The sequence below is a fragment of the Dermacentor silvarum genome, chromosome 5, assembly GCF_013339745.2.
Source record: "Dermacentor silvarum isolate Dsil-2018 chromosome 5, BIME_Dsil_1.4, whole genome shotgun sequence".
Lineage (NCBI taxonomy): Eukaryota > Metazoa > Arthropoda > Arachnida > Ixodida > Ixodidae > Dermacentor > Dermacentor silvarum.
Genome location: NC_051158.1, coordinates 177,841,050 through 177,864,671, shown reverse-complemented (window position 1 = coordinate 177,864,671; position 23,622 = coordinate 177,841,050). Strand labels below are relative to the sequence as shown.

General features: G+C 47.8%; 1 protein-coding gene across 1 annotated transcript in view; it reads left to right on the top strand.

Annotated features, from left to right (window-relative positions):
• The first annotated feature begins 7,620 nt into the window (after positions 1 to 7,620).
• Positions 7,621 to 23,622, top strand: part of LOC119454608 (uncharacterized) — a 37,927-nt gene continuing 21,925 nt past the window's right edge. The window contains exons 1-2 of the mRNA XM_037716496.2: positions 7,621 to 7,792; positions 13,442 to 13,591. Of these exons, the coding sequence (XP_037572424.2) occupies positions 7,627 to 7,792; positions 13,442 to 13,591 (316 nt within the window). The 5' untranslated portion in view covers positions 7,621 to 7,626. The remainder of the gene's footprint in view (positions 7,793 to 13,441; positions 13,592 to 23,622) is intronic.

The following is a 23,622-nucleotide window of genomic DNA, read 5'->3' as shown; positions in this document are numbered from 1 at the left end:
TCAAGTTTTGTCTCCCTTTTCCTTTATGTGTAAAGTCACCGATATATTGGAGAGCCGCTAGCTCTACATTCAATTATCTGGACTCCGTCTGTGGCTGTAGCGTATACCGCCATTATCTCCTCTGGCAAACTCGACGACACATGAAGTATGGCCTCAGAGATTACTCTTGTGGGTTCTTGGTGTTCTCACAGGAGACCAACCACCGCGGGTTCGAGCTTAGCGAGCCACAGGGCCGCGTCAGCCGTCGCCTCTAGCACCGCTCGTGCGTGAGCTGAGAGGCCGCAAGGGGCTACCGAGCAATGCACACCAAAAACACAGTAAAGTCCCTGAGTTGACGGAAAACCGTTTATTGAGTCCGTCACGGCACCAGCACTGCACAAACGCCCCCACAGCAGGGAACCAGGGTGAAAATACAATAAACAGGCGCCTATAGCACGTCGCTGCGAGAACACAGGCTCAAGCTGGGACACGCCGCTAGGGAAAGTCGCGGCAGCTATGCTACTTGCTCTGGCGATAACCAATCGGTCAACTCGCGAGAGCACGGGCAATCTCTTCGGCTTAGGCTTTCGGCAACTGCGGCTCGGCGTGGTGCGACCTCGCGCGAGCACTATGGCACCGCTCGTCGGCTTAGCGTCGGGAAAAGGGTCAGCACAAGTACGCGCTCCCCGCACGGGCAAAGGCACCGTGCCGCGAGCTCCAGTCCTAGTCACAAAGGTGTTGGCGGACGAGAGGAAAGCATGTACGTACCGTATTTACTCGCATAATGATCGCACTTTTAAAAAAAAAATTGAGGCAAATTTCGGGGTGCGATCATTACGCGGGGTAAATTTTCCGCGAAATAATATTTTGAGCACCGAAAACGCAAACAAGTCGCGTATCAGAATTCTTACGATAGCTATCATGAACATAACCAAAAATAAAAGTAGAGTAAGGCTTACCTTTGTAATAAACACACACATTACGCAGGAACTACATGCATTGCATATTGCCCTTTAATTTTTTTCATTCACTGACCCCCTAACTTTCATTCAGAGTCTGAAGCATCACTGGCGTCAGTGTCGTCGCCGCTCGATTCCTTGTCAGAACCGGCAGTGTCATCGCAGTCCCACAGAAGGTTATCTTCCGTTCCGTCGAGCGCGTTGATATGCCTGTCTTCTTGAAGCTGTTGGCGACCACCTCGTCGGAGATGCTACTCCACGCTTCGACAATCCATGAGCAAGGACTTCCACGACGTCTCCTGATTTTCCCGCTTGTGCTTGAAATCATGGTCCGCCCGCCGCCATCCACTCTGCGTACAGCCTCCGAACGTTGTCCTTGAACGGTTTGTTCAGTGATACGTCCAGAGGCTGTAGCAGCGACGTTAGACCCCCAGGGATAACTGCAAGCTCCGTGCGCCGCTCCTTAAGTTCAAACACGGACACTGTCGACGAGATGGCCTCGAAAGCTATCCAGCACAAGCAGTGAAGGCAAGCAGAAGCGCTCCTGCTCTTCGTCCCCAGACCGTTCTAATCCAGTCTACCATGATTTCCGCCGGCATCCCCCTTCTCTGAGCGCAGATGTGGATCCCACGTGGAAACTTTCCCTTCGGAATAGTTTTCCGCTTTAGAATAACATATGGCGGCAGCTTCCGCCCGTCTGCCGTCACTGCGAGCAGCACGGTGCATCGCTGCTTCTCCGCACCACACGTTTTTACAAGGACACTACGAGCACCTTTTTCGGTGACGGTAGTGCTTCGAGGCATGTCGAATGTCAAAGGTGTTTGGTCCGCGGTGCCTATTTGTGACAACAGGAAGCCGTTCTTCTCGCGTATTCTCGTCACAACTCTGTGGAAGTCGATGACTTTGTCTTCGTACGCGGATGGGAGTCGCTGGCACAACGACGTCCGCCGCCTCAGTGATAGTCCGTTTCGCCGCATGAAGCGTGTCGTCCAGCCGGAACTAGCGCGGAAGTCCTTTGTGGCAATTCCCAGCCTCCGGGAAATTGTGCGTGCCTGCGTCTGTATCATTTCTAACGACACTGCACAACCGTCTTTGCGCATGTCCTTCACGTATTCTAGGACTGCCTTCTCAACGTGAGGGAACTTGCCAGTTTTCGGTCCGCGGAAAGCCCGGCGCGTGCTGTTGGTAGCCATGAGCTTCTCACGCTGATTTTTCCAGTACCTAATTCTGATTTCGTCGACGCTGAAATGCCTGCCGGCAGCGCGGTTGCCGTGCTCGAGCGCGTAATCAACCGCCTTCAGCTTAAACGCGGCAGTGAAACTCGCGTATCGCCCCATCGTGAACCGGCACTCCAACAAGCAACACCAAAGCACGCCACCACGCTACGGAATGGTGAAAAGACGCGGCTTTTTCAGGAATTATGGGAACACGTCGGCAGCTTGTTGCTGCGGGATGACAACAAGTCAACCAACAGGCGGCTGCCGCTGTAACACTGCGGGATATCAAAACCACGTGATCAAAACAAACATGGCGGCTGACGGAGCTAAGCGATCGCGTTTTTCCTCGTGAGTCATGGAGGTTCTGAGTGCGTCACGCGCGTGAAAACAGTTTTCTTCCGTCGAAATAATGAATTATTTCGTTTAAATCGGTAAATTTGCGGCAACAGCATAGCCATGTCCGCTTTTAGAGGACAGAAACAGAGATGGGCGCGTTCAGCTGCCACAGATGTAGAAACACATGGCAGGCATGTCGTGAAAACTACGGCATTTGTGTTTACTGCTATGCTAATACGGCACGTTTCCGTCAAGGGTTGGCAAAAATTAGGAATCTGTTTGGTGTGTGCAGTTCACTTGGTGAGTCTTGAAGAGTTATTTACGTAACGTTCGACAGATGGTAAACATGATGATCATCAGTTAGACTTGGCACACGGACATATCGCTGCGGCAAGTTCGGGGTGCGATCATTACGCGGGGAAAAAAAATCGATTTTTACGACACAATTTAGGGGTGCAGATCATTATGCGAGTAAATACGGTACATTATAAGTGGTCTATACTGTAATACAAAATACAGTATAGACCACTTATAACGTAACCGCTTATAGTGCAGGACCGGATATAGTGCGGTCTTTTCACACTCCTGTTAATTTTCCCATAGCACTCTAGTATACATGTATTGCTTATAGTGCAGTTGCGGGAAACGAAATACCGGTTACAGTGCGGCCTGCCTGGGAGTACGGAAGTCAGCAGAGATGGCGAAACGCTCCCCTCAAACGGGCGCTCCAAGGAGTGCTCGAGGAAGAAAGAGAGACGAAGTGGAGGAGAAGGGCACGTGGTGCGAACGAACAGCCAGTGAGGCTGAAACCAGAATCTTGAGTGCAAGTCGGGAAATATCACGGCGCGCATAGCGAGCGAGGGTCACGAAATTGCCAACGCCAGCCAACGCTCGCTTCAAGATAACGGCAGTAACGAAACTTTAGGGAGCGGGCGGCGCCGGCACAGCACGCACGGCGAGGGGCGCACGCTGGAGACCGTGGAATGTGAGGGAGGAGGGCGACAGGGAAAGCGGTTGTCGCCTCAGCAACTCCGCCGCTTCGGTGGTTCCCCTCGCCCTTCCTCGTAGCTCCCTCACTTTCGACTGTCACCGTGCGTGCCCGCCGCCATGCAGGCGCCGCCGCTTCAGCCGGCCCGGTGCCAGCTCCCCGAAGTTTCGTTTTCTACCGTATTGGGAAGCGGGCGTTTGCCGGCGTGGGGGCAGTTTCGTTGGCCGGCCTGGGGACAGCACTGCTGCTTCCCTCTGCTGCCGTAGCCGCAGCGTGCAAGGTCAACACGTGACTTAGAAAGTAGAGGAAGCATAAAGGAGAAAGAAGGGTTCACTGCCATTTTCTACGCGTGGCTACGTTTTTTTCTCATTCTTTTTTTTTTTTTGCGTTTGCGCGAGACATGAGGGGTCTCTCCTAGATTTTACTCTATGTCGGTGCCAGAGCAATGCCGGTCGGAGGCGCCACCGCGTGATTTGGTTCGAATTAACGAGATTCGACTGTAAATTGAATGCAAACATTCTAGCCGCATTCCTTGACTGTCGCATAACGTGGCGGCTCGGTGCACATGTTTGCATATGTGCGGGCCTTGAAATTGTTGCTTTGGTTATAGTGTGGTACCGCTTATAGTGTGGATATTCACGACTCCGGTGACTTACGTTATAAGCGGTCTACACTGTACAACATATATATGACAGTACAAGTGTTAGGAATGGTGTGACATGACATTATACATATTATAAAAACAAGGCATCGGCTTGGAAGAGTCGAGCCTCAAGACTTCTTTAAATAAAAAGTTTCAGGAAAATATAGCTTAATTACAACTTTACATTGAACAGGCGTTTTAATGCAATAACAAATGAGTCATGATCGCGCACAGTTACAACATCGCTTGGCAGCTGCGATAAATTCTATGATAAAGTGCAAGAAACAGCGCTGAGTTTCGAAGGTAGTTAGGGCGCGCAAACATGGATTGTATTTTATATACGTGATCCAAGCACAGAAAAATGAGATGGGCTGGTCTGATGTGTGAATGTATAAACGGCGAATCACTAAAATAAAGTCTGTGAAAGTGCGAGAGTAGCGCAATAAGGCTTCGCTTTTCTAGTGTGGGTAGATCCAATGAGGCTATGATAGCTGTCACACTATGGAAGCGTGACTATTTTCCTGTGATAAAGCACGCTGCTTCATGTTAAATGGTCCAAGTTTGTTAATTAGGTATAGCTGATTAGGGTTCCAAATAAGGGCGGCGTATTCTATTTTCGAGCAAACTAAGGTTACGTAGGCAAGAAGTTTGCAGACGGGTTGGCAGAGTGCAAGTTATGTTTAATAAGTCCTAGTGCTTTTGACGCCTTATTGGTTACTGCATCAACATGCGCATTCCATGAGAGGTTAGAAGAAAGATGCCTAAATGTGTTAGTGTAGATTCATTTTCGACTGCCACATTGTTAATTACGTAATAGTGCGGCTCGGGGATGCTAGACTTTGTAAATTTTATATACTTCATTTTTGAGACATTTATTTCCATCTGCCGTTGTTGGAAGCAGTGCGCTACAGTGCAGTCCACTTATAACGATATCGAGAAAAACGAGAAATCCAATCATTATAACCGATTATCGCTATATCTGGACTGCGAAAAAAAAAAATGCCGAATGTACCTTTGCAGTCCTGAAACCGAAACTGACACTTGCGATAAAAAATCGACGTTGTAGAAAGTAGGCCGTGAAAAATGAAACTTTTATTCATACCTCTAAATAGCGTCCCAATCGTTAGGCATGCTGAAATAAAAATCTGCACTTGCTTTCGCGGAAGTTTCGGAGTCACAACCGCCGTGTGCATCACGTCCATCTGCTGCGCGAACACTGGCGGCTATAATTTAGCGCGCATGAATTCAATGAGCGACTCGATCGATAATGTTGCACTTTGGTTGAACCTCGGGTCGGTGTCAAAGGCGGGCAGTTGTCAGTCTCGTTGTCACTGCTGCTGCTGTCATCGCCTCCGTCGCACAACGCCGCCGTCTGTGGCGACAACGATCGCCCCCGTCGGAGTTCTCTTCGCAGAACGAGGCAGCACTATTTTCACTCAGCTCCTCCATCGAAGCACCACCTATTTCATCGTCAGTAGCGACGTGCTCCCAGAGATCGGACACCACCGTGTTGGTTTCGCCCATGGGGTTTTCGTCGTGGCGCACGAAGCCCGCCTTTTCCGTTGATCGGCATGGACACTGCTTCTAGCCTTCATGATCGTGGTGCTCCCGTATTTCATAATCGTCATATCATCCACTGCGCGAGCTCGTACTTCAAGTCTTGCAAAATTTGCAGCTTCGTCTCGAGAGACGCAGCTTTGCGCTTTGACGGCGCACCTCCCGCTGCTTCCGCGGTGCATAGGCTGCGCAGGCGCCGCTTGCTTATCGCTTTCTCTCCCCCTCTTGCAAAATTAGTTTCGTCTTAAGGGGTGCACCTGCTGCTGCTTCCGTTGAGAGAGAGCGCGGCAGGGAGCGCAGGCGCACCTCGCCAGAGGAGGCGTTGCCTTCGCTTATCGCCTTTCTTCCACCCTCTGCTCGCGCGACCGCCGGGGACGCGGGGGGTGAAGCAGCTGGCGCCATCTTGTGCACGCTCACCAACTTGCGATGCTCTCCGGGGCTTTCGCAATCGGCGCGCGGGCGGGATGCGCTGCGCGGTAATGGTGGCAGATACGAATTCGCGTAGGCAAACTTTTCGCCCCGTCTCGGTTAAGGGCAACGTAGGAACGCAATTTTCACGATTATTCTGCATGAAAAGCACTGCCCAGAAGCAAAATTTCAATCGTTATATCCGATATGTGGTGAAGTAATATATCGTTATATACGTTTTTTTTTCTCATAGCCCCAATGCATAAGTTGATACTCTTAGGTCAACTCATCGTTATAGCCGATATATCGTTATATGTGGTATCGTTATATGTGGACTGCACTGTATTTGATTGATGTCAGATTGCAGTGCACTCACATCGCCAGTATTAGCAATCTGCCGGTGTACTACGCAATCGTTTGTGAATAGTCTGATTGGTGAAGACAAGTGGTTACTACTATCGTTAACATAAATTAGAAACAAGATTGTCCCTAACACAGGGCCTTGTGGAACGTCTAATTTTACCTTTATTCATGAGGATAAAGTCTAAAATTTCTTAAAATTATCTTTGAATAAATTATCAATGCAAAACATTGTCTCATTCTAGGCCCATTGCAGTAGGCAGGCAGGTTCCTGTCTTGTATCTATTTGAGCCTCTTACAAAAAAAAAAAGCCGGCACATCCCACGCCGTGTGGGAATTGATGTTATGCGAAGCAGAGTGCAGGGAGCCGACCAATTTAACGGAATGACCATGAGAGCACCAAGACGTAGGCGACTGTTTCATGACCTACATGACATGCAGGTCATGACATTCATGTCATGACCTATCATTTATGTCCGAATTCATTTTAGTGGATTTTGAGTGTTAATATCTTTTCAAGGAATCATTGCCATTTTTGCTTAGTCGTGCTCATGACTATGACTGCTATTATCGTCCTTTAGTGTTTCCTTCACTTAGTACCCATGTGCGAACCCATTCCAGTTACATACCAAGTTAACGAAACGACCATGAGAGCACCAAGATGAAGCCGGCTGTTTTGTGACCTACATGACATTCATGTCATGATCTATCATTTATGTTCATCATATACTCTTGTCATACTATGCCAATTTTGGTACACACCAAGTTAACGAAATGACCGTGAGAGCACCAAGACGTAGACGGCTAGATAGATAGATAGATAGATACTGTCGAAGTGGCAAATGTTTGCCAAGAAATGCTTCGCATTTAAAAAACTGAAAACCATGCCTGATGCTGGATTAAACCTCGGCCTCTCAGCAGGACACCCCAGTGCTTTAGCAATTTAGCGCACTCACGCGCATAGATCTCTCATGCCGACACCATCTAGCTCTTTGACATGACAAGCACGGGCGTCACATTGTGTAGCAACAGCATTTGCTGGAGTAGAGCCACGTTGCACCAGTTTCTTTCAGGCCACAAACAATGCATGACTAGAACACGCAAGTAATGGCCAGCTTTACCACTGTCTTTTGTGTCTGTCAAAACGCATGCGTGATGATGTGTGCAGCAGCCATTGATATGTGTGAGATGATCATGTGCTTGAAGAAAGCAACGCTGCACATAGACTTGATGTCTTCCTCTGTGTCTGCAGGGAACTGGACGGGTAAATGCGCCTTCAAGCTGAAGTTCATGAAGGGCGGCGCCATCGAGTTTGGCCAGGCCATGATGGAGGCCGGCAAGATCGGTGAGCACCGCCCCTCTGCTGCTCCACTGGACTGTTCTCATGGCTTCGAAAAGATGCGTGGAGTGTGCACTAAAATTTTATTAATGGGAAGTGCATGTGCAAACTGTTAAAGCTAGGGTAGTGCAGGTACTACTCAGTTATGCCACTGGGAAATTTATAGAGAACAAAAGAAACAAATGCTAAAGAAAGCCACTTCTTGTATACAAAAAGAGAGAAAGTATGATACAGCCAAAGCTCGATATAACGAAGTTGTACTTGCAGCGAAAAACTTCATTATATCGAGAATTTCATTATGTCAGGGTTTCGTTAATTCCATAAAAGATGGGAAAATAAATAAAAGCCCGCAGATCCCACGCCCTGTGCGAATCGATGTTATGCGAAGCAGTGTGCGGGAAGCCTACCAAGTTCACAAAACGACCATGAGAGCACTAAGACGTGGGTGGCTCTTTCATAACCTACATGACACGCATGTCATGATATTCATGTCATGACTCCTCAGGAGTCCTTTTAGCTACACCCAAGAGACCATCAACCTTTAGTACCATCAACCTTCATTAGGACCATCAACCTTCATTTAGTACCACATCCGAACCCATTCCATTGGTTTTTGAGTGTTAATCTTTTTCGGTAAGTGATTCTCATTTTTGCTGAGTCATGGTCATGACTATGACTTCTACAATCATCTTTCAGTGATTCCTTCACTTAGTACCCACTTCAGATCCCATTCCAGTGGTTTTTGAGGGGTAATCTGTTTTTGCTGATTCATTGTCATTTATGCTGAGTCATGCTCATGACTGACTTCTACCAGCATTCTTTAGTGTTTCCTTCACTTAGTATCCACATCCGAACCCATTTCAGTGGTTCTTGAATAAAATTTTTTCACCGAGTCATTGTCTTGACCTACATGATACGCACATCATGACATTTATGTGATGACCTATCACTTATGTTCATAATACGTTCTTGTCATACTATGCCAATTTTGGTACCTACCAAGTTACGGAAGGACCATGACAGCACCAATACGTAGCAGCTGTTTCATGACCAACATGACACGCATGTCAGGACATTCATGTAATGACATACCATTTATATTCATCATATACTCTTGTCATAGTATGCCCGTTTTAGTACATACCAAGTTGACGAAACGACCACGAGAGCACAAGGACGTAGGCGTCTAGACAGACAGACAGACAGACAGGGCAGGGCAGGGCAGGGCAGGGCAGGGCAGGGCAGGGCAGGGCAGGGCAGGGCAGGGCCGGGCCGGGCAGGGCAGGGCCGGGCCGGGCCGGGCCGGGCCGGGCCGGGCCGGGCCGGGCCGGGCCGGTTTAAAAATACATCCTCATTCTTGTACATCAGAGTCTCATGACGAAGCTTTGTTTTATTGCGATATGGACACTTCAACCGGATTTCTGCCGTCAGCGTTGCCGTCGCCGTGAGGTTCCGTATAGATTCCAAGGGCGATAAAATCGTCGCCGCGCATCATATGCGCGAGCGAAAGCGTGCGGGGGACGCGCGCTATCACGGAGGGCGAACGGCCGGCGGAAAGCAAACGCGACCGTCCCGCGAAAGGCCGTTGGGGTATGGGAAGGAGGGAGGCGGGGCGGCGCTGTGCTCCGGCGCGTATCTTGCCACTCAATCTCCCACGCGAAAGCAAAAAACGGGAAGAGGGGGGGAGGGGGGGGGGCAGCTTCTCCTCTGCTAACAACTTCTCTGCCCGGCGGTCGCCCGCACCATCTCGTATCTCCACACGGCTCTGACCTTTGTATGGGCTGTGCATTTGCCGCTCAGTTTCCGTTGAAGCGATAGACCGCGCGAATTTGCGCTTGCTGCCAGCGTTTTGACAGTCATTGGCTGCGGTCATTCAGTGTGATCTATTCATGTTTGCTTGTTCGTGCTGACACCACGATTGTTAATTCAGTTAGTAAGCCAATGTGTCCAAGTTTATGCAGCCGATAAAACTACTATCCCTACTCTGAATAGCGTCTACTAATTTGCTATCGCAATCGATGCTTCGCCTTTCGGGCGAAACTGCGACATTTTTTATATCTATTTAGTTGTGTTAGCCAAATTTTTATTGCTGTTTACCCATGCCACGAGCATAACATCGCTTGCAAATGAAGAGGCTCTTCATAACTTTACTATATACAGTAACCTGGATACAACGAAATTGACAAATTCCCGAAAAACTTCGTTATAAAGAGGATTTCGTTATATGCAGGTTTCTCACAAAAATTCGAAAAAGAAACACTTACCGTATTTACTCGATTCTAACGTGCCCTTAATTGTGACTGCGCACCCGTTTTCCATTTTCGTCGAGGCACTGATCCTTGGAATGTCACACCAGGTACCGGATGCGTGGACGCGCGTTGTTTCGCACAAGCGCGAGGCATCGGAAACAAAGAGCGAGCGTCACGATGGCATCGTAGCGTCGTATAGTGTTGCAGCAGAACCCCGCTGTTACATTCCCGGGTGCTGCGTTTTCCCGGCTGTTAGGTCGTTTTCGGCCGGTCCCGGCACAGCTCCCATAGAACCCAAGGCAATGGTAACCCTGCTGTTGCGTCCCAACTGTGGGACCGTTCCCGCATGATACGTTGCGAACTGCCTCTCCGCGCCGGCCCGAGCGGCCATTTTGACTTTTCATGTCGCTTGGCTTGGTAGCTTGACGATGGCATTGGCTGCCCAAAGTGCCGGGGGCGACAACTATGACGTATTTTCGGTTTCCGCCAGCTGAACTATGGCCCTTGAGATCCGTATTTGCTATATAAAGGTGGTGTCTATGACACGTTGTGGCCCTAAAATTGGTTTTGGCTCATAGATATTCCGTATAAGGTCCAAGGACGATAACACAGTCGCCGCACGCCGTATACTGTATGTGCGAGTGAAAACGTGCGACCGCGTTGACTGCCTCTAAATCTCGTGCGCAAGAAAAGCAGGGAGGAAGCGCGCCTTCTTCCGTTGCGCTCGAGGCACTGGCGAGGGAGTGAGGGGGGAGGGATAGCGGGCAGCGTTGTGCTCTGGTATCAACTGCGTACTGCGCGGCGGCACACGGTCGCACGGGCCGTATCTTGAAAGTGATCTGCGTTGGGGTAGAGTCTATAGCAGTGTAGGTGCGTCGGCGGCTCGTAGCTTTGTGCGTGCTGTGTGTTCTCGGCGCTCAGTTTACGTTGGAGCGATAGACAACAGCACGAAGGTCACTTCGCTCGCTTCTCCAGCGGCGCTTCCACACGCCGCCAGCGTTTGACAGCGTTTGAGAGCGCGTGTCCGCGTTCATCGAGTGTGATATGTCACGGCGTGTACCAGCGCGTCGGCAACATCAACCGGAAAAGGAGAGAGTGCCGGCTTGGCGGGCTAGGCCAGCTGCAGCAAGCGGCAGGATCAGGCTTGAATGACGGGAGGGGGAAAGGTCACACCCGCGGCGGCAAGATCGCTAGATCGAGGGATGCAGGCCCGCGTCGCAAACGCACGGACGCACACTTCGCATTCCGTCGTGGCGGAGAAGGTGCTTCCGGTTGCTGCTCGCGCAATAATGACGAAATTTGGGGCGAAATCTCTAGGTTGTCAGAGGGGAATATTCGTTATATCGAGGGGGTCTCCCGCTGCCACTTCGTTACGTAGAGGTCTCAAATACATGTGCTTCTATGGAGTAGCGGCGGGGAATATAAAAACTTCGTTATATCCAGGAATTCGTTATATGGAGGTTCGTTATAAACAGGTTTAACTGTAGGTTGCTGGTGCTAAAGCTGTGGCCCACAGTCCACTCTGGTTACCTAAGTGGGCTTGAGGTTATTGTAAGGACTGCCATGCACACTCGCAACTGCCACAGATAATAAACATTATGTGCTGCATTAAACTGGCACAGTTAGTGTTTATTAACTATTAGCTGATGCCTATTAAACTAAGTGTGATAAGCAATAAACTGATTTTTGCAGCACTTTCAGCAACCTGTCTGGGTATGGTTACGTTGTATACAATAATCTTTGGCCAGCATGGCCTCCTTACATGATGGCCATCATCTACGGAGCTTCATACATCAGCAGCATTGCATTCTTGGCTCGGGACATCCGTAGGCGGGCAATATGTGGGCACTACACAAACCTCCAGAAGGTAACACGAATCTCTGGTGGCTGAAATACACATTATGCTACCAACTGGGCACATTCTCTGCATGCTCAGTGAGGTCTCCAAATCATTTTTGAGTGGCATTGTATATCAGCTCCAGGGGCACCGGTTGTTTAACCACTTTTGATCAGTTCGTTTTTATATGGCCCTGTGTATTGTATATCGGGTGACACAGATTCCTGCGTAGTAGTCAAAGAATTTAGATGAGGAGTGCCTTCGTCTTCAGGCAAGTGCTTGAATGTCCCGGGGGAGTCTCTAATCGTGTCCTGCATTTACCTCAATTTCTTGATTACTAAGGCTCTGTTCGCGATAATATTGATGCCTTAGAGATTCTCGAGCGCTAATCTATGATGATCTTTAGCTTAATTTAATATTTGCCTTTAGTATCCCTTTAAACTGAGAACTTTGTTGAAAGCCAGTAGAAATCAGCATCACTAATTCATTAGTTTCAGAGAAAAAATCACTTCATTCTGTTCAACGGAAATTCTATTCATAAAAAAAAAACATATTCCAGACCTTCATACCATACTAGAACTGAGCTGTAATCCGTGCTGGCATGCTACTTTGGTGTTGCCTTTTTAATAAGAGTAGGCCATACTGTATGGCTTGATTTCTATGTACCCGAGTTACTGATAGCTTTCTACATTCTTGTTATACAATGCTTGGAGACTCCTTAGCATGTGCATCACCGTGTTTTCTTGCCCAAAATTGGTAAGCATCAAATTTTATGAAAAACTTTCTGATATTCGATTAGAAATTAACTTTTTTTCTTAATTAAATTTGATTAGAAATGTGCTAGTCTGTTTTCACACGCGCCTAGTTTTTTCTTCATGAGTTTCGGTATTATGTATGAAGTTTCTGGCTGAATGTGTTCGGCCAACCCTGAATCACAGGCAGTAAGGGTCATTTGTTGGTTTAGAGCAAGAACACAGGACGAGGAGGAAGTTCGGCACGCGACTCACTTTATCTTTAGAAAGTATGCGCAGAGGAGACAGACCTATTCAATATCTTTGGCTGCAGTAGTGTCACACGTCACGTAAAGCAAATGAAATGTGCACCTATGGTTCACATACGATGAGAGCTGTCTGTACAAATTCCAAACGAAGCCTATACTGGCTTGGGGTGAAGCCCACTTCCAGTTTGCTGCCTGGTGTTTCCCCCCTATTGCTGAAAAATTTTACAAAATATTTTTTCTTTTCGTGGATTATGCTTATTCTCAATGTGTTTTCCACATTTAGATAAGTAATTTTTGGTGTATTTATATATGGTGCCATGCCGATAACATTGCCTACTGCATTTGTGTCATGCAACTCCCACTTGACATCTGTGCCGCTTGCAGTGGTTTCTTGCCTGTGGTTACTCGTGGTTTGCGTTTGTGTCTGTGTTTGTTATGTTTCTGTACAAGAAGTGACCCTGTGGGAACACATTTGGGGGTTGGGTAGTGAATGGGGCATTGCTGAGTGCGTCTCCCCTCATTTGCAAAATGGCTGTGTCTCACCTGGCTGTCGCATCCATGCACTGCAGCGTCGCAGCATGCGGCTGGAATGGCTCCTCCGCCATACTTCCCGCCTCCGGGTCCGTACTACTGCCCACCTCCGCCTGCATACACGCCAGGACAGGGTGTCGACTACGGCTTCAACGTACCCTACAACGTGTTTCCCGATGCACCTCCAGGTAAACTGGTTTAGTTTACTTATTTATTGAATTTTATTTTGTTTATTTAAAAAATTGAAGTAGATCCCATGCACTGTGGGAATCGATGTTATGCAAAGCATTTTGCGGGTAGCTGGCTACCCAGCATCGTTTCGGATTATGCAATGCGTTCCCAGGTAGATCGACATGTTGTGTAAGACAAACGGCTATGTGTCTGATGCAAGCTGTTCGACGTGAGCATATGACATACAATACCGATTGTTGTGTTCTGCATACGTACTGGATGAGTGTAAGCGAGAGAAATATGAATTTTGATGTCATCATGTTATACAACTGTACATAACTATCATGTACATAACTGTCATGGGGTGCATGTTAAAACAACGATGGCGTTTGCACTCTGGCTATGAAACTTTTACATCTGTTCGACATCAATCATCAAGGCGGTACAGCATCGCACAGTTTCTACATAGTGTTAGCTGCTCTGAGAAAAGTACAGTGGAATCTAATTTGAACACGCTAAATTCAAACTGACACGGTTGTCCTCTCAAAATTATGTGTACAGTTGAACCCACTTTAACAATATTCAAGTGCCTCGAAACCGGGTTGCATGAAAAAAATGAAAATAAGGGGATGACGCAGCTGTTGTAATAAAACTATAATAGCGGGGTGGGCCAGTGCCCCCTCCTCACCACCTTCCTTCATCTTGCTGCCGATTGTGTTGACTCGTTGAACTGTTAACTCTGCTTCCTGCACAATCATATGTAACAAGCTACGGCTGTCGGCATTCAATAATGGCAGTGCTATTACAACTGCAAAGAGGAGCCACAGGCGGCAAGTGACATGCTAGCTCTGATGCTTCGGTGGCCCCAAAAGAGTCTTTTTAAAAAATGCGAGAAGGTTGCCGCGGCAGCCTCTCAGTTTGAGAAATCCAGAAAAAATGCTGGGGCAAAATCGCCTTCACTGGCTTGCAGGAGAAAACCCCATGTCCGTCAGCCTTGCTTGCCTTATGCGAAGCTTGCTGTCGTCCTTCTCCAAGGCATCCAGGTGCTCCACGTAGCACAGCGAAAATGAAGCCTTGGAAGGACTGAATCATCTGCAGGGCGTCCAGCGAGGGCCTGCCCTACCGCGTCATTGCTTTCGTTGTCACTGTCGCTGTCGCTATCTGATGTAAGCACGTTCGTGACGATCGCCTCATCAGTTAGAAGTACAGTAGAACCTCATTAATTCCGATTTCACGGGACCGAAAAAAATGGCTGATTGTCGAATTATCGAGGGTATCCAGAAAACAATAAGCAAATGCTTACTATGTCAACACGCCTTTATTTAGTGAATGAATGGGCAAATCCTGTTGCTATTTTGCACAAAAGCAGAGCGAAAGGTGGAATTCTCGCCATCTCGTGACTCATTGGCTCTTGCAGCGGCAATCGAGGCCTCGTGACTTCCTTCGTAGCACGGCTGCGGCATGCGCTTTCATTTGCAACACGCTTTGCACTACCGCCCGCACATCCCAATTATGTTTTCGCCACCAAGCTGATCGCCAAAAGATTCTCCGTCCATCGCGATGTTGCCGGTGCTCTTCATCCTCGACAGCTTCGCACCGAGTCAAAATGAAACTGCCACAACCGCTGTGGAGAAAACCGCGGCCGCTATTGACGCGATCATGAACGGCGACTTTGCGGTGCTGAAGGCATGCAGCCTACGCATGCACCGAGTCAGAACGAAACTACCGTTTGCTGCAACAACTTTGGACGAAACCAAGGTCACCATCCATGCAGTCATGGATGGCAACTACGCTGTATTTTAGGCACGCAGCCAACGTGCGTACCGGGTGAAGGCGAAACTACTGTTTGCCGCAATTGTTGCTGAAGAAACTGCGGCCGCTATCGACGCGATCATGGATGGCGACTGGGCAATTATGAAAGCCCACGGCCAACGCGGTGTTATACGCGGCAATAAACGCAAGAATAAAGGCTTTAAAGGCACAAATAGGCACGAAGCGTTCCGGTGTTGCTGTCATTCACGTACGATTTTCGCTTATGACTACGGCGACGCGGACTCAGCGCTTTGTTCGGTTGGGTGCTAGCGCTGTTTTTGCTCTTTTGCGTCGCACATTTGCGGCGCTCCTCGCTCGCCGAGCTCGGAAAGTTGTCTGAATTAACCGATGTGCGGCCAAATATGTCCGAATTAACGAGAGTTTTGGTTGCATTGCATAATGCATACACCGGCTGGGACCAGATAACTAGTCCGAATTATCTGATTTTCCGAATTAACGAGCGTCGAATTATTGAGGTTTTACTGTACTTATTTTCCAAATCTACAGCAGTGCGCTTTCTTTTCACTGACAACATCGTGCATTGCGATGATCAGCAGGCGGATCGGCCATCTTCCATTTTGGTGGTGAGACAAACGTGGCTCAGAAACCACGTGGCCAGGAATGACTTCGACATAACCAACAAAGACGAGCACGAGCGACCTAATCCGTTGGTGCAGAGCTGCACAGAATGAGGGGCCACCTAGCAATCTGGCAGCTGGGTGCGCAGCATAGAGTTATGGGCGCAGCCCATTCATGTTCGGAGGGGTGGAAAGGCGACGGGAGAGAGGCATGGCGACGTTGGTGATGCAGAGAAGGCTGGAAAACAGGTTGTATGAGCGCTAGGTCGAATTTCTCTTTTTCTTTTTTCTTTTCAAGGATTTCGGATTCCATTACCTTTTGGCATGGACACACAGCAGCCAGATTTATCGTTGATAATGCGGCAGGGGGGCATTGTAGTAATTTGGTTATTTCACCATAGCAAACACACAAATGTTGCGGTGCAGCAGCTTCTCATTGTTATAGCCAGTATCGTTAGAAGTGGTTTCATTATACTGGTATCGTTATAAGTATTGATACTGGTGTTGAAACCGCGATCGTTATAAGTGGGGTTCGAGTGTATTTAAATGTGCGAAAACACCCGGTAGTTCAAATGCATAAGCGTTTGTGATGGGTAATTCGAATGCACTACAGTAAAATCTTGTCACTACAAACCCCACATTAACAAATTTCAGATTAAACAACTTTTCAGAAATCCCCTGCTGACCTCTTATAGTTTCAGTGTAAAATTATTTCAGTACTACGAACTTCAGAATACCGAACTTTTCAGAATACCGAACTTTTCAGAATACCGAACTTTTCAGAATACCGAACTTTTCAGAACAACGATCGTTATTCAGTATTTATTTATTTCTTGAAAATACCTTACAGGCCCAAAAAATGGGCATTGGGTAAGGGGAGCTTCAAAAATTTTACATAGCGTAAGTAGCATACAATTATACAGAACATAAAGCACTTTGCTAATAATAAAACAAGAAAGACTCAAGTTTGAACAAACTCTAAAACCCTCAGATCAAAAAAAGAAAAAAAAATGCATACAAGAAGCATGTAGACAAGAAGTTATTTAAAGTAAGAAATGCATGTTTATGTCATGATGGAATTTTTCTTTGTTAGCTTCAGCTACCAGGATATCGGGAAGGTCATTCCACAAGCGGATTACACGTGGAAGCGCAGATGAGTTAAAAGCGTTTGTTTAACCATAGATGTGCGTGAAAGAAAGATGATTATGCAATCTTCGTGAGGTGAATGGAGAGACTTGCAGAGCTATTGGTGATGGCCTTGGTCCGTGAACATACTTGTGAAACAGCAGTAAAAGTGCTACATCACGACGAGTGTTCAAAGAAGGAATTGATAAATTGTTTTTAATTTGCGTTATGCTTTTGTTGTAGTTGTAATTTTGTGAGATGAATCGAGTGGCTCTATTCTGAACTGATTCTAACATAGTGGTTAAATAAATGTAATGAGGGGACCATACTGAACAAACAAATTCAAGTTTAGGGTGAACAAATGTAAGATAGGCTAATTTACGGACATTAGTCGGTGTCTTGCAAAGGTTCCGATGTAAATATCCCAAGGATGGGGAGGCATTCCCGCAGATGTTGATATGTGTAGTCCAGGAAAGGTTTGTCAGGTTTGTGCCTAGATATTTGAAAGAAGTAACTACAGACACAGGTTTGTTATTAATATAGTATGAAAAGTTGGGAAGGAAATGTTTACGAGTGAAAGACATTACTTTAAATTTATCTTGGTTAAGGCACATTAGCCACATGCTACACCAACTGCTAATAAGGTCAAGATCATTTTGAATTTTTTACGTGGTCATCAGTACTAGCAATTACTCGGTAAATTATACAATCGTGAGTCAGCAAAAATCCACATATGAGAAGATATGTTATTCGGTAAGTCGTTAATATATATCAGAAAAAGCAGTGGACCGAGGACATTGCCCTGTGCCACACCAGAGGAAACGTAAGAGAGCGGTGATGAAAAAATTGTTAACCACAGTGAACTGCTGCCGATTGGTAAGAAAGTTCCGAATCCAAGATAGCGTTAGTGAATCTAAGGGTAAAGAAGCCAGTTTAGAAATTAGTTGGCAGTGAGCTATGCGATCGAAGGCTTTTCAAATATCTAAAAACATGCAGTCAGTTTGCAGGTTTTTGTCCAGATTAAAATTTAATTCAGTCGAACTCAAATAGTTGCGTGTTGCACGATAAACCCTTCCTAAATCCATGTTGGTTTGCGAATAAAAACTTATTCTCTAAATGATTGTAAATATGGGAGGTGATCATATGCTCTAGCATTTTACAGCAGATGGAAGTAAGTGAAATGGGTCTGTAATTTAGTGGTGAATTTCTATTGCCACATTTAAAGATGGGAATGGCCTTCGCGATTTTCCAGTCTTGGGGAAGCTTTCCTGTCGATAGTGATTACCGGAATCTATGAGATAATATTGTACTCGAGACTGAAATCGTGTTTTTTAATATCTTTGAGTTTATGTCGTCATCGCCTGCTGATGTGGACACTTTCAGATTACAGTAAAACCCCGGTGATACGATCACAGCTGGTACGAATTTCGGTGTGATACATAGTTCTCAATATGAAAAAAATCGGCTTTTCCGAACGCGTTGCCGTGCTGCTCAGGATCATACGAACGCGTGAGCAACAGCGGCGGCGGCGGCCGAGCCAGCGGAGTGACCGGCACAGACAAGCTAGCACAGCGGGATCTGAGCGGGATCTGAGCGGGATCCATAGTCTCCAAGCAACCGGCCACGTCACGCAGCTGCGTACTCTCTCATTGGTCCCCACGTCGAGCGAGCCGGACCACATCACAGCCTAGCTGATGCTTTGACGAGAGAGAAAGACGACGCGGCCCGTTGCAGCAACCACGACCATGGCAGCAGCCACGACGGCCAAAACACTCCCTGCGCTTGACGGGCTCAGCCGTTCAGCCCCGTGCGAAAACATTCGCGAGATCACGTGCGCGCACTTTTAAACCTTCCAGAAGGTGATCGTTGAAGATTTGGGCAAGAAGAAAGCACACACGGATAGCAGAACCCCATTGATACATTTTTCAAGGGACCGCGAAAAAAAAAATGCCGTTTTGATCAAAAGGTGAAGCAATGATTGCGATAGCAAATTAGTAAACAGCTGCATGAAAGAAGGATAGCAGTTTTATCGGCCGTATAAACTTGTAAGCCTAGGCATACTAACTAAATTACGGTGTCACGCGCGCACAAGTAAACACGCACCCATCTCACTCGATGACACCGCTGAAGTACGTAACGGGCGCGCGCACGCTATGTCACGTTGGCGAAAACGAGGGCGCATCGGCGCAGCCAACGTTACCGGCGGCTTCCGATGGGCCCGGCGCCGAAATGGCTCCTGACCATGGAGGAAAGAAACAAAACAGGAGAGGCCCTGATGTCATGTTCTTGAAGCGGGAAGTGCAGCCATGCTGGTGTGCCACCTCCCTTCGTGCCTCCAATCAGGGGTTCTGCAGCTCGCCGGAGCAGATGGGCGCGAACTTTGAACTTGCATGATTACGAGTCGCCGGAAGTGTGTGCTGCCGGCGTGCGTCAATACAAAGCCTACAAAACTTCTGTAGCAGTTTTAGTGAAGCAGACGCGCTCCTGTGTTTTTCCATGGCATGTTGAAGAAGACGACGAAGACCCGCGCCGTGGCTGCTTGAGTGGATCTGTTGCTGGCTCATACTCAGACTTATAGACCCAAAACACAACTTTCAAGCTTACACACCACACTCCAAAGTCAGCTTTTCTCGCGAACAAAAGATGCGAGAAATACACTGGCGGAAAAATCTTATCTCACTTTTCAGAGACTGAGAGCACCAACGAAAGCTTCAGGAGCGCGGTTGCTATGGCAACGTTGACATTTGAGGTACCCATCCCAGTGCTCCTTTGTGAAAAACAGCACTCCGCCACATTTATTTTTTTACCATGAATTACCAACTAGCCCAAGCAACCACCCTTGTTCTCCAATACACCCGTGCTGGCCGGGTCCTCTCCTGGGTTTTCTTCCGTCATGCTCCTGACCCATTTGCACGTCGGGGTCGACGGCACCGCCAACCCACAATGCATCGTGTGCGAAGAAAGAAATGCGCCCATGCCGCTTCGCCGACGTTCGCAGACAGCTGTTCAAAGCGGCGCGGGATGAGGATGGTTCTGCGCATGCTCCGAAGATAGCAGCCGACGGCGCGTGCGTTCAAGCGGGGATGGCATCTTGGCTGGCGCAGCGCAACTGGCAAAGCGTTACTAACCGTAGACGACGCTCGCCCGCGTGCCGATAACGTCAAGGGCCTAGCGCGGCAACAGCGGCTGTCTCTCGCTTCAACGCGAACTAAACGTCCAAAGCACAGCGCCTACTAAGCTATCCGGCACTAGGTGCACTTTGTCAACATCGCAGATCGTTTTGAAGATGAGGCGCACGCAGGCTCGCACTTTGCGCACGTCGCAGATCGCTTTCAAGATATGGCCATGTGATGCGGCGGCCGCGCCATATCGGCAATGTGCCGGCCGCTTGTTTCAAAGTACAAGCTGGCTGCACCGCTAAATTTAGATGACCGCAACATTCAAACGCAACGTAAGATACAGGAAAATAGATTGGCAACGTATGAAGGGGAACTTAATACATGGAAGTCAATGTAGGATTTAGGTCAGGACCGTGAAAACGCGACGTAGCAGCTGGGAAAACGCAGCAGCGAGGAAGGTATCAATGGGGTTCTACTATTAGGAATTTTTTCTGGTAGAAATAAATTCATCTTTTCTTCATTTTGTGTATGTTTTGATGATACGCATTTTGGATCATACGAATATTTCACGCGACCCCGCGAGATTCATATCACCGAGGTTCTACTGTATTTATATTGGATGTGATGCCATCGACAGAATGTCGAGGGGCTGAAAAAAGGGGTAGTCAAGATCAGGTACCTCAGGCACGTTTGAATCGTCTTTTATGGTGTATACTGATGAAAAAAAATGAATTGAACGCTTTAGAACAGTCATGGTCTGGAATTGGAATGTGGTCGTTATCATGCAAGATAATGTTGCTGTCCTGTCGCTCCGGACACACTGATTCCCAAAATTTTTTTATGTCGTGAGCAGGGATGGCAAATCGTGCGAAATCTCGGGCAGTGTGTACTCTAGAGCAGTAGCTTTTCAAGAAGTCGCTGTATTTTTTCAAAGATATTGGAGTGCATGCATGTTTTGCGGCCGCGTACAATCGCTTCTTTTAATTTCTCATTTTGTTAAGTGACTTACTGAACCACGGGTTGCGTTTATCATTTTTTATTTTACTTAACGGAACATGTTGACTAACCAGTGCTATTATCTTGTTTTTGAACTGCTCGGTTATTGAAACAAGGAAGTAATACACTAACAAGAAATGTTTCTAGTTCAGCGTTAATAACACTGTAATTTCCTCTGTTATAGTCGTGAATTATCTTAGTTGTGGCACCAGAAAAACGGGACGGGACCTGAAGGTTTACCTGCATTAATTTATGGTCACTGAAACCATCTAAATAGTATCCGTGTCATGTTAACAACGCCTCAGTACTACGAACTTGTATTCCAAAATTTGGGTTTCTTAGATTTCCATGTATCCAGTCAAGGCAGCCGAAACAGGAGGCTAGCAGACGACAAAGCGCAGAAAGCGGACGCCGCGGCGCACGCGTCCGGAAAACCTGAGATGGCACCTGAGGGTGTTAAAAAAAGAACTATGCTGGCACGCAGCATCGGCGCGTCAGAAAGCGGGGCGGCCGCCTCTCGACAGGTCAATCGCCCACGCACGATAATCACTCCACGAGTTTTGAAAAAGACTCCAAAGCAGCGTGACGATCACGTGAATCGGTGACAGTGGCATGTCACAAGGGAAGTGGCTGTCGCCCGCGCGCGCATACAGGTTCTTTTGCGCACGCGTTTTCTGTACCACCCAACCCTCAGATGACATGGCGTGCATTGCAATGGATTCGTCCCTGGTTTAGGACGGCGCCCTTGCGCTCTACAGTGGCGCAGTGTGCCCGAAGGCCCCGCGTGGATGGATATTCCAACAGCGCAGTTCAGTAGAGTAGCGTGACCAGCGGGGCCAGAAGGCGCGCATCGGGTCGGGCATCACCACAAAATACTTTAGCTCTCCACTTGCGCTTTTTCGTTCTGAGCCAGGGTAACAGTGGGTGAACTGAACAGCCAAGTGAGCCGTTCTTTCTGAGAAGGCCATGAACTGGTGATTGTCACGCGCAGGACTTCGAACACTAGCTGAGGCAATGACTCATCAGGTTTTGCGAGCGCATGTTCCGCCCAGACAAGTGTCGCCTAGCAACGAAGGTGCGTCTGTTCCTTCTTTCGCTCTTCTTTCCGCGCTCCTCTTTCACGCTTTCTGCGGCCGTAATAGCTACGCGCACGGAGAAATGTAACCTGCGTAAATCGCGGGGTTGCCACACGGTCACACTTCGTACTTCCCGGGCGGTGTCAGTTACGGGCAGTGTCAGTTACGGGCAGTGTCAGTTACGCACACTTGCGCTTTAAAATAGTTCAGGTGTCTGCCTCGAGCGAGACAGTTCCGGTGTCCACGGCAAGGATTGTGAAAATAAACAAACAAGAAACATTGCGCTTTGGAGGCGACATGGAGCTTCCTTTTTGTCGGTAGTTTTCTCAGCATCAGCGTCTGGTTGGAGCACGTCAACTCTTATTACACGGTGCTTCGGTGGTGCGGTACGCCGGAATCTAAGGCAAATAGCAACAGCGTGAGCCAAGAGCCAACAGCGACGTCTTCATGGATAGCTCATATGGTGACAACTTATGAACTGATAAGTTAATGGGCGGAATGTTTAATTTCAGGACTTTCACTATAACGACTTTTCAGAATAACAAACCATTTACCGTGGTCCCCTGAATTTCTTTATATCGAGATTTTACTGTACCACATTCCTGGCTGTGATATCAGCAGCGCGTCAACTCGCCTGATGGCGCATACAACTTGGCAGTGCGGCCACATGCCTGCTGTTGCTCCCTTCTCCCGTTGCAAGTACAATAAAATCTCGTTAATTGGATTTTACGGGGACGGAAAAAATGTCTGAATTAACACAATGTTTGAATTATCGAGGGTATTCAGAAAACAATAAGCAGATGGTTACTATGCCAACACGGTTTTATTTAGTGAACGAATGAGCAAATCCTGTTGCTATTTTGCACAAAAGCAGTGCGGAAGATGCAATTCTCATCAACTCGTGACTCATTGGCTTTCGCAGTGGCAATCGAGGCCTCGCGACTTCTTTCACAGCTTCATTTGCGACACACTCTGCACTACAGCTCGCACATGCCGATTATTTTTTCACCAGTGATCTGATCACCAACAGATCCGTCCATTCCGATGTACCCGGTGCTCTTCATCCTTGAGAGCTTTGCACTCGGTCAAAATGAAACAACGGTTTGCCGCAACCGCTGGGGAAGAAACCCCATCCGTTATCGAGGCGATAACGGACGCGATAAAATCCGCCTATATTTATGTCCACTTCAAGACGAAGGCCTCTTCCTATGATCTCCAATTACCTCTGTCTTGCGCTAGCTGATTCCAACTTGTGCCTGCAAATTTCCTAACTTCATCACCCACCTAGTTTTCTGCCGTCCTCGACTGTGGTTGCCTTCTCTTGGTATCCATTCTGTAAGTC